Consider the following 15,120-nt stretch of genomic DNA (forward strand, 5'->3'; position numbering starts at 1 on the left):
AGAGACAGAGAGACAGAGAGACAGAGAGACAGCTGCAGGTCTAAAGTATAGATATATTTTGTTATAGATATAGATGCTGTGAATTGCAGGTATTTGCAAGTAAGCTGTTTGCAAAAGGAAAAGTCTATGTTAGATGGTTAGTAATATTGTAGCTTCATTTCTTTAAAGGATGAGTAATGATTCTCCAAGGAAAGATTAGAGAGCCCACCTAGACAGTATGCAAATAAGATTCTTTTCAAGTTGTAAATTCCAACAATTCTATAGATGAATTGCAATGAAAAATACTATTTTAAACATTGCATTTTTTCTTTCTTTACTATGTTCACCTGCTACCTCCATTATCCACAGAATGAAAACAGTTTTGCTAAGTCCTCTCTATAATTGTAATCAGAGAATGGATAAAAACAAAATATGAGTGAGATCTTTTATAAGTGGAGATCATGGTTAGTACCTGGGCAACAAATTGCTCACATATTTCATTGGCACCTTCTTCACAGCTCCCAGAAGACAATATTTCCCTGCACACTCGGATTTGGGCTTTTCCTTGTACAGAGCCGCCAAAAGTGTACCTAGTGTGACAACGTATGTTTATGATTACAGAGATTGGTATCATAGCAAGATATAGTACAGACATATAAAATCAATTGTAACATTTTATTTAGTAGAAAACATGCATATGAGTAAAGACTGACTATTTCATGATCTTGAACAATTTCCACATCAATATTTTAAGCAACAATTCTCATTTAGCCATCGCTCAATAAATCTGAAAGGTATGGGGTCTTAAATTGGATATATTTTAACTAAACATGGGATCAAGTAATATCTCATTTTTGTGCAAATCAGAAGCATATGCATACGTATGTAGTGCAAGTTTTGTTTTAAAAGTTCAATCAAAGCTGGGTGTGGTAGGGGGCTGAGGAGAATCGTGGAGAGTTTGAGACCAGTCTGGGAATGTCAAAGTGAGCTTAAAGTCAGCCTGAACTGCATAGTGAGACCCTGTTTCAAAAAGACAAAAAACAAAAAAACCCAAAAAATATTACCAAACCATGGACTGAATGTCAGATCCAAATAATAAAAAAAATTTTTTGTCATTCAATTTATACACATTTTGCAGTTTATTTAGCTTATAGTTGTTTTAGAGAATGGTTACACATACATATCATGTTTTCTCTGTAGCCTTTACATAATGTGTGTTTAATGTACTTCTAAAATATTCAAAAGTTAGGAATCTTATGACAACAATTAAATCCAGTGATTGACAAATATGGCAAATATCAATATTGTTGAATGTTCAAATAGCTGTACGATTAGTGTTCAAGGCAAACAGCCCAGGTGTAAACTCGAGCTCTGCCATCAGAAACCTCATTAATGTTGGTTAAGTTTTTCCAATTTTGTGCTTTAGTGTCTTTAGAAAATTGAAATGATACTAGCTCCTATGTCATGGCATTATGGTGAGAATACCCATAGTTTTTAACCAAGTAACTGAGACTCAATAAATATCTTCCATTTTTCATTATTATTAGAAAATTAAGAAAATTACCACAAAAGATACAAAGCATTAGAAGTAACTTCTCAAAAGAAAAAACATTCCAATTCGTCTAAGTTTTTATATTAAGAAAACTCAAATGAGTTCCTGTTATATTATACCTTTTCTTATATCACTAAAATACTTTTGATGTATCACTTTGTTTTTTAAATGAGAATCCTTGATGATTTAGTTTCAACGTGGTAGGTACATTTACATCAGCTGTTGGAATTGTACACTGGCATAGTGTAATTGCTGGACAAAATGGCAATCATAACACTAGAGAAATGTTTCATATTTTTCTTCACAACTCCACTTCTGGAACTCTTTCCTAAAGAAATGCATATTTTTATATATAAAAACAAAAAGTGACTGGCCAAATAGTTCAGTGGATTAAAGTGCCTGCAAGCAGGCACAGGGACAGGAGTTCGATCCCTGGGCCTGCTGTGTTGGCCCTGCCCCGAGGGTGTGCTGAGACAGCAATGGAGACTGGGCATGGTGGCATGCTCTTGTAATCCCAGCTCTTGGGAGGGCGTAAACAGGCTGATCACTATGAGTCCAATCTAGTAGTGAGACCCTGAACACCCTGTAAGCAGCTTCCCTAAAATACAAAACAAAAACAAAAACAAAAAGCCATATATTGACACCAAAATGTATATAAGAAAATATTACTAAGAAAACAAATAGGAATGAATAGAGGGATTTGTTCTAATAGTGTTATTTTTCTCATAATTTTATTGATAAACAAATAGCAATGAGACAGTTTCAAATCAAATTGGTAGGACAGTTTCAATAATTAACACATTGCATACCTTCTTCCTAGTGGTTAATTGCTGTACAACATGCGGACATGATATCCTAACACCATTAGAACAAATCACTCTATTCATTAAGAGAATGTAGCTATATATCTATCCTAACCACTTTGAATACACAGATACAAAATGGACATTCATCTGTATACCCTTTTTTGGTTAAGTTTCATTATCTGAATATTATAGGTGTGTAAACTCAGTAAAATATTCTAAAAGAGTCCAGTAGCCCATAATAGTATTGGGTCTTCCGCTTGACTGGCAATGTCAGAAATTGTTGACCTGAGTCTCCTACAGCTCAACATAACAGCATGGCTTTACTTCTTATATTTCGTTTTTATACTTTTCTGCTGGATGGTTAAGACCAAGGTAAAGCAGGACCTATGCAACAAGAGTTGTATCTTTTGGGTCTGATAAAGTCAGTGAAATCCCCTCAGGATTTATCCTGAGATCCTGTACCTCAGATTGTAGAGCCTTTGTCAGTGTCAGCCATGTGCATGAGTCACGGCCATTGCTTGACCAATGCGCTCTCTGTGAAAGCTTGAGAGAATGTTTTCTCTTCATGTGACTCTTTAGGCACACTCTACATCATCGGTCACTTTCCTCTTTAGCCCCATAAGCTCCTTGATCAGAAAATTTGGGACACTACTGAGTTACATGACATTACAGTACAAGTTCTCTTATGTCCTGATTCTTAACTGACCTTAGAAGGCTAGGGCCAAAATGTTGGCTTTCCTTGCAGCCCTCCTTTTTCTCTAATTTTGGTCTGCAAACTTAGGTTGTTAACCCTCCCGAATACAAGCTTATTGTTTTTACCGTACAACTTAGGCTGTTAAGCTTAACCTCACTATCTGTCTGCATATCAAACATCTTGGGCATAATATGGAACATGTATTTTTCATCAAGTATTGATATGTTGAACTTTAAGTCCTTACAGAATATAATAAAAACCATTTAAAAATTAGAATATATTTTAAAAATAGGCATAAAGAATTATATACTTCTTATATTTACACATAAGTCCAAAAATCTCACCATATACAACCTTGAAGCAGGACAGTCCCACAATATTCCTTTTCTTGTCTCTTGCTTTCATTCACCACCCCCTACTTTTTGAACAACCATCTACCCGAGAGACATCATAGCAAAACTGGCATGTCATAACAAGCAGCCCATATTCAGAAGACCAGAATGACAGGCACTCCAAGCATGAAACTACTATTACAAATTACCATTTGCAGTGCAGTAGCTTAGTTCACAGGTATCAGTATATATAGTTAGTCAGGGTGAGAATTTTTCCAATTAACTGCTAGATTCAAAAATCTTCCGGAGATTCTCAGGATTATTGCCTTGCCCATCTTCTACATATAACTGTATGGCTTGACTTATTTATGTTTCCTAGCTCTTCTCCTTTCCCTCTCTTGATTAGTTAGTCCTTGAGATCCTGCCTTCCTTTTACTTGTATTATACCTTTCTATTTGTATTTCTCCTTTTGAGTTCTTATACTAGGGAAACTATACGATATTTACACATGTATGTCTAGTTTATTTCACTTATGAGTATCTGTTCAAGTGGCATCCACTTCAATATAAAGGCTTCGAGTTTATCATTCTTAATAGCTGAATAATACTCCATTGTGTAAAAAAACCACACCTTTTCTAATAGTGTTTATAAATAGGATATCATGTCTGCATCTTGTACAGCAATTAACCACTAGGAAGACAGTATGCAATGTGTTAATTATTGAAACTGTACTACCAATTTGATTTGAAACTGTCTCATTGCTATTTATTTCTCAATAAAATTATGGAAAAAAGAAAACAAATAGGAGACTACATGTTACACAGTAAAATAATAATTTTCTGTATAATCTGATATAATTATATAAAGAGCTTTATGCAGTAAGGAATTGGAACAGATGTAAAGACTACCATGATATGGTAATGCTGCCCTAAATATTGTGGTTAGAAACATTATTACAGTATTAAAAGTACTTATAAAGGATTAAAGGAAAATAAAACACAATTTTAATGGTAAAATGATTAATTATAGTTTGTTGTGAGTTTTTCTTTATAATTTTTGAAATACTAAAAAATTCTCTAAGTATTTTAGTGCAAACAAAGCTTCGTGATTAAACTCAAGTGTTATTTGCTCGGAGCTTTGTGTTTATTTGTGTGGGAGAATTTGATTAAATACTTACTTAGCACATGCATCCACTTGAAATTCATCATCTAAAATAGTTATTGTTTGTGGTGCACTGAGCTTAACTTCAAACTTGGGTAGCACTGGAAACAAAGAGAGGTAGATTTCAGCCCCACAGCCGCTGCTGAGCAAACTTACTGTAGTCATGTAGCTACCTCTGCGTTTGTGCCCAGAGTTTCCCTACAGGTGCATGTGTAGGAGTCACCCCGATTCTGCGGAGGGGGCATGGTTCCTCTACAGTAAGTAATAGCATCTCATAAAGGATTGATTTTTCTCCTTTAGTTTCTCTCCTCTGTATTCTGAGCTTCATATTATTTTTCCATTGTAATCACATAGATCTTTCTAGAACACTGTCTGGATTCCAGGAAATGGGATATTTCCTAGGGCAAAGCAAGGATCAGAAAAAAGACATGGGGGGGGGCAAGGAGTGAAGAGCAAACAAAGGATTGATGAGACACCAGAAAAGGGGAAGAAATAAGATCTCAGAAAATCAAGTTGCAATCTTTTTGCCTAAGCTCAACATAAAATTTATCTTCAATTAGTTTGAACCCATTATATAGGACAACCAAAAAATAGCAAACTGGTTACCGTTTTTATCAACAGTAAATTGGTGTGTCCAAGTCTGTCCCAATTTTCCTTCCACAGAAATTGTATAAACGCCAAGCATTGGTTCTGAACTCAATTGAAATGAAAGCTGTGTAATATTTCGGAAAGAAGACACATTTTTCCACTGAAAAATCACATTGCTTTCAGGATCCTAGAAAATAAAGACAATCAGAGATTAGATTCTAGTCATATTTCTACTGTTTTTTGATTTTGATATTTTCTATGGCTATTGGGAGTAAAGGAAGTGTTATCACTATATTGAAGTCATTAGTTCAAATTAGAGCAATGTAACTTGCTCAGTGTATTCAAATTCAATCTTAAAGTATGTCTCCCTTGAGACTAAAGGTGATAAGGAAAATGATTTATAGCTAATGATTTATAATGAGAATTTATAATTTATTAATAATTTATAACTACTTTTGATCTTTATGGAACCACAGTTATATAATACAACATCGAAATCTCAATGTGTTTGTTTCTGAGTTGTGTTCTCCAAATTGAAATGGACTTAGAACAACAGGCTCAGAGGAAATTACTCATTCTAACCAACAGGAGTCAAAACTGGTACAGAATTTTGCTTGGTCTCTACGTAAAATGGTCCTGGCTTAATCACGGCATATAAAACCTGCTAACTGGGAGCTCTCTGATAAGAAAAGTCTTTTGCCCTTCATTTTCTCTAAGCAGATGTGTCTCCCCTTACACAAGCCTGATTTAATGATTTTTATATATTTAATTCTGATAAATCCTTGAAAAAGATTTCCACAAAGAAAACATCCTATTTAAAAACCTATTGCTAAGTATAATTAATATTTATTAGTGTTAAAAAGAAATCTATTGTTTAGTTTTAAACCATTTCTCAGGTCTAGGTCTACCCATGTGACCAAGTGCTGATCAATTAAATGCAGCGAAAGTCAATGGGTAGAATTTCTTTCTAAAGGAATCAGACTCAGTTGGCAGTAAAGGCAAGCAATCAGCATGTTAGTGACAGCAGACTGGTTACACCAAAGAAGCCTGGAGCCCTGGTAATATTTTGTTGTTCTAATTGTCTAAACTTAGACTTCGTGGTTTGTGAAAACAATACATCTTCAGCTCATGGAAGCCAATGTTAGCTTTCAGTTGCTTGCAATGGGACACAGCACTTGCTGAGTCGAGATGCGAGGATAATGCTATTTGTGGATTAGTAGTGCTGCAGAAATATGGAATTGCCTACCTGAAATTCAGCTTATTCTAAGGATAGGCTCTTTGTTAGCCACATAAAGTTGAAAATATTCAAATCACAAGGAAGATAAATTGACATCTGTATTTACATCACCAATTAGCTAATATTTTGGCTAATTATTAGCTTCAGAATTAGCTAATAATAATGGCATACATTGTAGTAGAGAACAAAATAAGCATGTTGGAGTTGATTGATACAATTTACTGATAGGCGTACAATTTCAGGTATCTGTGGAGTGCACACTCCTCTAGAGAATTAAGCTGGTGAAAGGAGACTGCTAACTAATTTGGAAAACAGAATCCATTTTGTAATAAGTGATGTCCCCTTATGGTATATTTCTGCATTCAAAAATGTCTGTGTTTTCTATTTCTTTTAAAAGAACATGTGGCTTATTTAAGACGGAGAGGGACCATCAGCCAAGACCACGAAACTGTAAGCATAAATCTGCCCCAGAATATGATATTTTAATTCCTTAAAAAACAAATTATAGCATTTGCCCCATAGCCTACGCCAAATTCAAATTCATTCAGCTCTTCACCTGATGCCTATGTGCGTATGTACTCAAAGATATCTCTTTCCCTTATTTCAGTCATCTTAATTTCATTGTGCACAAAATGAAATTTAAACACCTCATTATTTATCAAAATATTTTAAAGAACATGTGTTTAAAGCAGATCTCTTACCTGAAGTCTGATTAAAGGATACTGAAAAAGAAAAATGAAGATTAGTAGTTTAATAGTAGCACATTATTTTGCCAAACATGCACTATATGGTATAAATCAGGCCTAGTGGCACTATCCCTCACTTCCCCAGGGAATAAAATTTCTGTAGCTAAAGATGCCAAGGAGACACTCAGTGTGAAAGAGACTCCTAACCTCTGCTGGGATGTGGAAAGCAAGTTCCGTGAAAACCATGACTTTTTTATTTGATGAAAGTATCTAAAGAAATGCAAATGTATTCAGTGTAAGTGAAAATTTTAGATTTAAAAACAAGGTTAGCATGATATTCCACTTTGAAACCTCATATAGAAATCTCCCTGAAGACATGTTGTGTAGCTTGGATTTGTTTAGTATCTTTGCATTTTGTTTTCCCATTAGAAATTAGCTGACTCACCAAATCCTCAATAGGTTTGAACTGAGTATTCAGCGTCACAGCACGATAGTTAACTAAAAGAGAGAAAGGAATGGTGTTTCTCTTGTTTTCTTCCAGATATTGATTTTAAGTAGTTATGGAAATTGCCCCATTAATCACAGAATAGGAAGCACCCTTTTTCCTTGAACCCTTGAGATTTGGATTTCACTGGAGAAGACCACACGTGCACATTTACAGTCCTGCTATTAATGAGCTCTTGCTGTAGGGGTTGATACCAGGCACCACCAGAAACCTTTTCCCCAACATGCCAAAGGAATATCTTCAGGCTTGGTACTAGAACTAGCAACAATAGGCCAACTGTGAAATATGTATGACAAAAGATGCACAATTTTCCTGGCAAATTATATTAAGATAGCAAAATTTAATTTTAGCAGTATTATAAAAGGTTTTAGCTCTTTTTGTGTATCTACATGTATATCTATACATATATCTATATTAATCAGTATTCTAATAAGTCCAGACAAAGGGGTACAATGCATCCATATATCACTTTAATAATTAGCTTTTCAATGAATCTTATGAATAGATGCTACCAATGAGAGCAACGTGACTTCTTTTACATTTGACACCTATTTTACAGGTGACATGATTATCAGTGTCAGAACTTTCACGGCATAGGCCAGTAACAGAGAGCCAAGATAAAAAACAAACCTTTAGGGCTGGCCAGAGACCTCAGCAGACTAAAGTGCCTGCTTAGGCAGAGCTCAGCGGCTGGGGTTTGACACACGGGGGTGGGTGTGGGGGGTTGTCAAGCTGGCTCCACCCCTGCCCTGGGGCGCGCTGAGAGGGTGATTGAGACTGGGCATGGTGGCACGTGCCTGTAACCTCAGCGCTTGGGAGGCTGAAAACAGGAGGATCACTACAAATCTGATCTACATAGTGAGACTCTGTAGACACTGTACTAAATACATTTAAAAAAAAAAAAGAACCCTTTTGAATTCTAGGTTAGTATTCTTTTTGCTACTTTATTTACAAAAATAGGAAACAATATAAAAATATTTTGCATAGATTATCAGGTGTATGATTCTATCAACAAGCATCGATAATAGTGATAAAAATTACAAATATTATTTATGACATATTTACTGTATACTGGGCACTCTTGTACCTTGGCTTTTTATTTCATGGTTGTTTACTTTTGTAAGAAACTTTTGCTGCCTGTGCTATACAGATAATACAGTGGAGACTGTAGAGGAGGGTCGGTTAGCTCCTCAGCTGGCAAAATATGGAGCAATTATTCAGACATAATAGTCATACTCCATTTTCCATCTGGTGATGTTACTGGAATTTGCATCCAGTGCAAAGGGTGGGCAATATTTTATGAAGCAAAGCAAAGGAAAAATAAAGAAGTTAGAATATTAACATACTCTTCTCTCCAGGCTTATAGATGGGTTTGTCGGTCTGTATGAAAGTTACTGTCTCTTCTTTAGTGATGGCTACAGATCTTCTCTCAAAGATTTTAAGAGTGTTGCCCTTCACCAACAATGTGATGAAAGCCAACTGTTCAGAGGACTTCTGAGAGACCTGTTTATGTAGAAAGCAAAGAATGGAAAAATAATAAGGTCTTAATTTGACTTGTCAGGGAGAGCCTTATAAACTCATTATTTCCTAAGGAAAGACTTGACTATCACCAGTTACAGTTACTTAATTTACTGAGAAGGTAGTAATTTATGTTTATGTCTTCTTGCCTTCTATCTCTGTTCATGGTTGTTGTTCCTCTGAATCCAAACCTTTCCTTGCTTCACCTCAACTGGTTTTCCTCATACTGTGAAACATTTTTACCATCTAAATGCAGCAATAATTCATTATCATTTGCCAAAATACAAGAGTAGTCATAATTCATAAGTTTTGTTGCATATAGAAATGCCCTTTTTATCTTTGGCCTCTCTAGAATCCCGTTTCTTCTCTGTCTTCTACAAGTCATCCAAAATCAAGACTTGAAATCTAAAAACAACTTAGGCCATGCTTTTGTTTCTATCTGCAGTCTTGAATGCCAAATTCAGTGCCTTACCTTGAAATTCGCACAGGAATAGAAGGTGTCTTCTTCCACAGACAGATCAAAAATAGTAGTATTAGATCCATCATATTCTAAGACAACATTCAAAGATACAGATTCATTAAGGTTTAAAAGATGGAGGCAAGCTTTTTCCATCGAGTAACGCTGCACCACAGGGGAGACCCAGAGGATGTATTGGCTGCACAAAGAAAGTATCCAACACTCTATAAACAGGCTTAACAGCAAAGGAGAACATCTACCAAAAGCAGTTTTAACAATAGTAGTATTCCTGAAACAGATTTCTATAGGTAAAATAAAATAATCCTGGTCAAACAAAAAGAGCTGTAGTTTAAGAACAGATATTTATTCCTTTCACCTTGGCTTAAAGTTCCTAGGGCAGGCAAACACCTAGTCTTACAAGTTGAAATGGTAAGATATAATTACATTGAACATGTAGCATTGTAATAAAGCTGGATTGCAAGGACTTTAACATAAATAGAGTGTAATATTCCCTTACGGGTTTGATGCCACAGCAAGAGTGAAATGAAGCAAAAAGGTACATAGCAAAATAGTAGGCTTCATACTATCCCAATGGCTGAACAAGCACCAAATTAAGCTATGCTCTTTTCTCCTCTTATGGAAGCCAGGTTTCTCTCTCTGCATTTTTCTCACTTGCTGTTCTATGTCTCCTTTTCACTTGCTCTACCTTCTTGCTTTTATATTTACACACAGTCAAAGATCAATTATTTTTTGGAGCAGGTACCTTGGGACCCACCAATCACATTTAGGCCACCTCTCCTATTACTTCAGCGGGGGGTTATCCTTTTACCTAAAATTTCCTGATGAGTTTTACTAGTTGTTTCTCTGTTTTGGAATCAGCAGCACAAGTAGGACAGGAACAAAGAGAAAAACAAAACAGTTATGTGACACTTAAGAGTTCAAACCATTCTAGAACTTCAATCACAGGACTGACTACACTGTCACAAGGGTTATACACAAGAATTAGGAAAGCACTTCTCTAAAGATCTGATAAAGATCTGTTACCATGCCACTTGCCAAAAGGTAAATTTTCAGGCTTCTGAAAGGAGAGGTATTATTGATGTTGCCAAAATGTGATGCAAACAGATATGTCAACAATGGATTATTTTACGGGTGATTGAAACTGTCATGGTATTCTTTTATAATTTCATAATGTAGAATTCAACATTGAAAATGTTTATTTACATTTAACATTTAATATAATTTCGTAATGCAGTGTTATGTTCAACTTTCCTACATAGTGATTAAAGAAATGAAAGGAAAGGTCATACAAACACACATACACCATTTCCTGGGAAAAGAAAAGTGCTTTATAATAATTTTTTGCTTGGAAACAGTGTGTTCATGACCTCATTTACTCTCTCTTCCTTTGCTTTTTGTTTTTTTGAAACTGTCAAAGACAATTAAACTCGAGGGATTCTTCATGAGTTTATCTCTACAAAATACTCAAAGGATCTCTGTTTCTAAAAGAGAAAGGGTAATGAGTACCATCAGGGAAACATGTAAAGGAGTAAAACTTACTAGCAAAAAATATACATAAAAGAAAAAGAGAGGCTGGGCATGGTGGTACACACACCTGTGATCCCAGCACTTGGGAGGTTGAGGCAGGAGGATCCTGTTGAGTTCTAGACCACCCTGGGCTACAAAGTGAGTTCAAGGCCAGCATGAACTGCATAGCATCTTTTTGAGATCCTGTCTCAAAAGAAAAAAAAAAAGAGAGAGAGAAAAAAAAATAAAGCTCTATTGTTACACAAAGCAACCAAACCAGAAAGATAAAAAGGAAAAAAAAAGAGAGGAAAGGAACAAGTAATATGCAAAGCAATGAAAATTTTCACAAAATTTTTAGGAGTAAATTTCTATCAGTAATGAATATAAACAGATAACAAGTGAATGGGTAGGCAAATATCAGACCCAATTGTATGTTGCCTACAAGAACTTCACCAATAAAAATGTACATAGATAAGAAATGAAGCATTGAGAAAATAGCATGCAAGCAGAAACCAAAACAGAGCAGGAGTAGCTATATTATTTTCATATAAAATGGGCTATAGGTCAAAAACTGTAAAATGACCCAAAAAGGACATCAATTAAAAAAAAGCATATCTATATACACATACAATGCTACAGCATTCAATGTTCTAAAAACATATATTAGATGTAATGGTAAACTCTGATACAATAATAGTTAGGGATTTTTACTCTTTGCTTTTATCAGTGGCTAGTTTATTTAGAAGACAAATAACAAAAAGTATTGAAATTAAACTACAGATACAATGGACCTAACAGGCATTTATAAAATATTTCATGTTAAAGCTTTAGAATTCATTCTCCCCATATGCACACAGAACATTCTCCAGATAGAGCATAAGTTATCTTACAAAATGAGCCTTGAGTTGAAAAATTAAAATTATATTAAAAATATAAAAAATTAAGGTATTATAGGAAATTAAGGTATTATAAGAAAAATAGCATGCTGCCAAATTACTCCTGCATCAATTAATGAAATGAAAAACAATTAAAGACTTTGTAAAATAAATTAAAACATACAATATACAAAAATGTATTAGCTAGAGAAAGTGATAGTACTAAGAAGAAAGTTTATGGAAATAAAAATTTATCAGAAACTTTAAAAAGATAGGTTGAGTGTAACGGTACAAACCTGTACTCCCAGCACTATCAAAGGCTGAGGCAATAAGATTACAAGTTTAGGCCTAGCCTGGAGAACTTTGTGAGAACCTCTTTCAAAAATTAAAACATTAATAAAGCACTGTGGATGTAGCCCTGCAAAGGCCTTGGGTTCAATTTCCAGTACTTAGAAAGCTTAGAAAAAAAGTACAAACTAAATCCAAAATTAGTAGAAGGAAAGAAATGATAAAGATCAGAGCACAAATGAATTCAATGAAGACCAAACAATATTAAAGATCAATGAAACAAGTTATTTTTGAAAAGGTAGGCAAAGTTAACAAATCTTTAACCAGTTAAAAAAGAGTAAAAGAATAAATAAAATCACAAATGAAACAAGATATTATTATGAGTAACACAAATATGGAGGACCATCACAGACAAATAAACGAATACGTGCCAACAAATTTTAGAAATCCAGAATAAATGGATCAAATTTCCACACATGCACCATGTACTATATGCTGGACCACATGAAGACAATAAAAGGTCAATCAAAATTAATGCGACTAAGTCCATGTTAAAAAGTCCTCCAAATAAAGACAATCCCAGGATTTGGTGGTCTCCTTGCTGAACTGTACAAAACACTTTCAAAAAACCCAACATAAATCTTCTAAAATTATTCCAAATATTGAAAAAGAGGACTCTGCCAAAATAATCCTAGGAAGTCAATATTGCCCTGTTGTCCAAACCAGATACAGGCATAACAATAATGGAAAACTAGAGACCAGTATTCCTGATTTACATACATGCAAAACTTCTCAACAAGGTATTAGGAAGCCACATCCAATGATACATGAGATATAATACAGTTTATATTCAAATAGGATTTAAGTTAGATATGCAGATATATTTCAATCTACAAAAATCAATTCATATACTACAACACATCAACAGACTGTAGACAAAAAATGTATGATCATCTTAGTAGATACAGAAAAAGAATGAAATGAAGTTCAACATCCTTCATGATTCCCTGAATAAATTAGTAATAGAAGGTTTGCACCTCAATATAAGTAACTATACATTACAAACTCATAGTCACTGTCTTGGTAAATGGAGAAAACCTGGGATTTCCCCTAAGATCTGGAGCAAAGTACAAATAACCCACTTTCACCACTCCTATTAAACATAGCTGGGATAGCTGAACCAGAACAATTAACAAAGAGAAAAAAAAATAAAAGAAGGCTGTTTTGGAAAAGAAATTGTATCTTATTTCTGTATGCAGTTGACATGATCTTATATATAGAAAAATCTAGACTTCACTAAAGAATTGTTACAAAGAGATTTAATAGTGCCACAAGTATAACATGACTGTAGAAAAATAACAGTAGCATTTTAATACTGCAATGATAAATTGAAACAAAAATTGAAAACATTGTCATTCACAATATCCACAATGGATTACATAGAAATAAAGTGGCTAGCAAGATAGAAGTATTTCCCATGAAAATTTTTTAATTTATTTTATTGAGAAACAAATATGAATGAGACAGTTTCAAAGCTGATTAATAGGACAGTTACGATAATCAAAACATTGTACATTGTTATCTTCTTAGTGGTTATCCATAGTACAAGAAGCAGACAGGATATCCTGTCCAAACACTATTAGTGCACCTTTTTCTTCTCATTGGATTAAGCAAAATGCCATGAAAATTGAGAAGCACTAAAAAGTCACATGAAAAGTAAAAAGACATTCTGCTTTTCATAAATTAGAATATTTAGTGTTGTGAAAATGCCTACATATCCAAACTGATATTCAGAATCAGTGTAATTCCCAACAAAGTATTAAATATTTTTTAATTAACTAGCAATAAATACACAGAACACATAAGCAGACTAGAACACAACAGAATAAGAAGTCCAGAAATTTATCTGCATATTCACAACTAACCAATTTTTGACAAAGGTGCCAAGAACATACATTGGAGAATGAACAGACTTTTGAGAAAACTGCACACTCACATGAAGAACAATCGAGACTCTTATTATTTTTTTTCGCCTTCCTCATCCAGCTTTATTGAAATATTTTAAGATTACGTTTTCTATTTTCTATGACTCAGTTGCTTTTTCCATCTCACTTTTAAAAACTGATTATATAAAAAAGTAAAAGCTGATTATAGCAAATGAAACAGTTGCCTAAGTGATATACTATACAAAAATAATATCTTGATTTCTATGAAAATGAATTTCTCTGCAATTCCTGAATAGCTCCAAATTATACTAACTCTGAGCATCTATGTTTACTCTGGGTTTTAGATTTAGTCTTTGAAAAACTTTGTTCTAAACCTTTGCCGTCCCCATCTGTATGTCCACCACCAGTGCTGTGATGCAGGCGTTTCTGTCTAGGTGGCTAGCTGCTCTCTCGCACAGCCGCACAGCCATACAGCCATGAGTGTGCACATTGTCTTTTTGTTTACTCCTACTCAACTGTATGTTCTATGAGGGCCTGATACAGATGTTACTTGATGTTATTTGACAGCCACTGAGGTCAGACAATCCAAGGCCATTATTATGCTAAAATTAAAGTTACTGAAAGACGTTTAAAGACACGTCCAGAATTGGTTTTACCTCCTACATGGGAACATATTCAAGAAGCCCAGGACGGGCTTAATGGTCTGACAACTCTTCCAATGCATCAGTCCCTATTCACCAGTGGCACGGAAAGGGGGTTCTTTCACAAAGCATTATATGTAACACCTCTACCAAACTAAACATAAACTTTTTTTGTAGTTAAATGAAGAAAATTGGTTTTTTTCCCACCCCTTTCCACCTTTTACATGGCAAGTATAGCTCACTGGTCTGGGAGTAGCCTCTATTTGCTAACCTTTGGTCAGTGAAAAGGTTTCAGAGAAAATAATACAACCATGAATCAGAAAAAGGA

General features: G+C 34.6%; 1 protein-coding gene across 1 annotated transcript in view; it reads right to left on the reverse strand.

Annotated features, from left to right (window-relative positions):
* LOC101573051 (ovostatin homolog) overlaps window positions 1-10,187 on the reverse strand; it is a 73,145-nt gene extending 62,958 nt beyond the window's left edge. Inside the window, exons 1-8 of the mRNA XM_023707416.1 lie at window positions 10,033-10,187; window positions 9,531-9,714; window positions 8,887-9,043; window positions 7,481-7,533; window positions 7,051-7,071; window positions 5,131-5,299; window positions 4,541-4,625; window positions 452-569 (exon numbers count right to left, since the gene is read on the reverse strand). Of these exons, the coding sequence (XP_023563184.1) occupies window positions 452-569; window positions 4,541-4,625; window positions 5,131-5,299; window positions 7,051-7,071; window positions 7,481-7,533; window positions 8,887-9,043; window positions 9,531-9,714; window positions 10,033-10,178 (933 nt within the window). The 5' untranslated portion in view covers window positions 10,179-10,187. The remainder of the gene's footprint in view (window positions 1-451; window positions 570-4,540; window positions 4,626-5,130; window positions 5,300-7,050; window positions 7,072-7,480; window positions 7,534-8,886; window positions 9,044-9,530; window positions 9,715-10,032) is intronic.
* Between the last annotated feature and the right edge of the window lie 4,933 nt (window positions 10,188-15,120).

This window comes from Octodon degus, unplaced genomic scaffold (genome assembly GCF_000260255.1).
Source record: "Octodon degus isolate 3935 unplaced genomic scaffold, OctDeg1.0 scaffold00288, whole genome shotgun sequence".
Taxonomy (NCBI): domain Eukaryota; kingdom Metazoa; phylum Chordata; class Mammalia; order Rodentia; family Octodontidae; genus Octodon; species Octodon degus.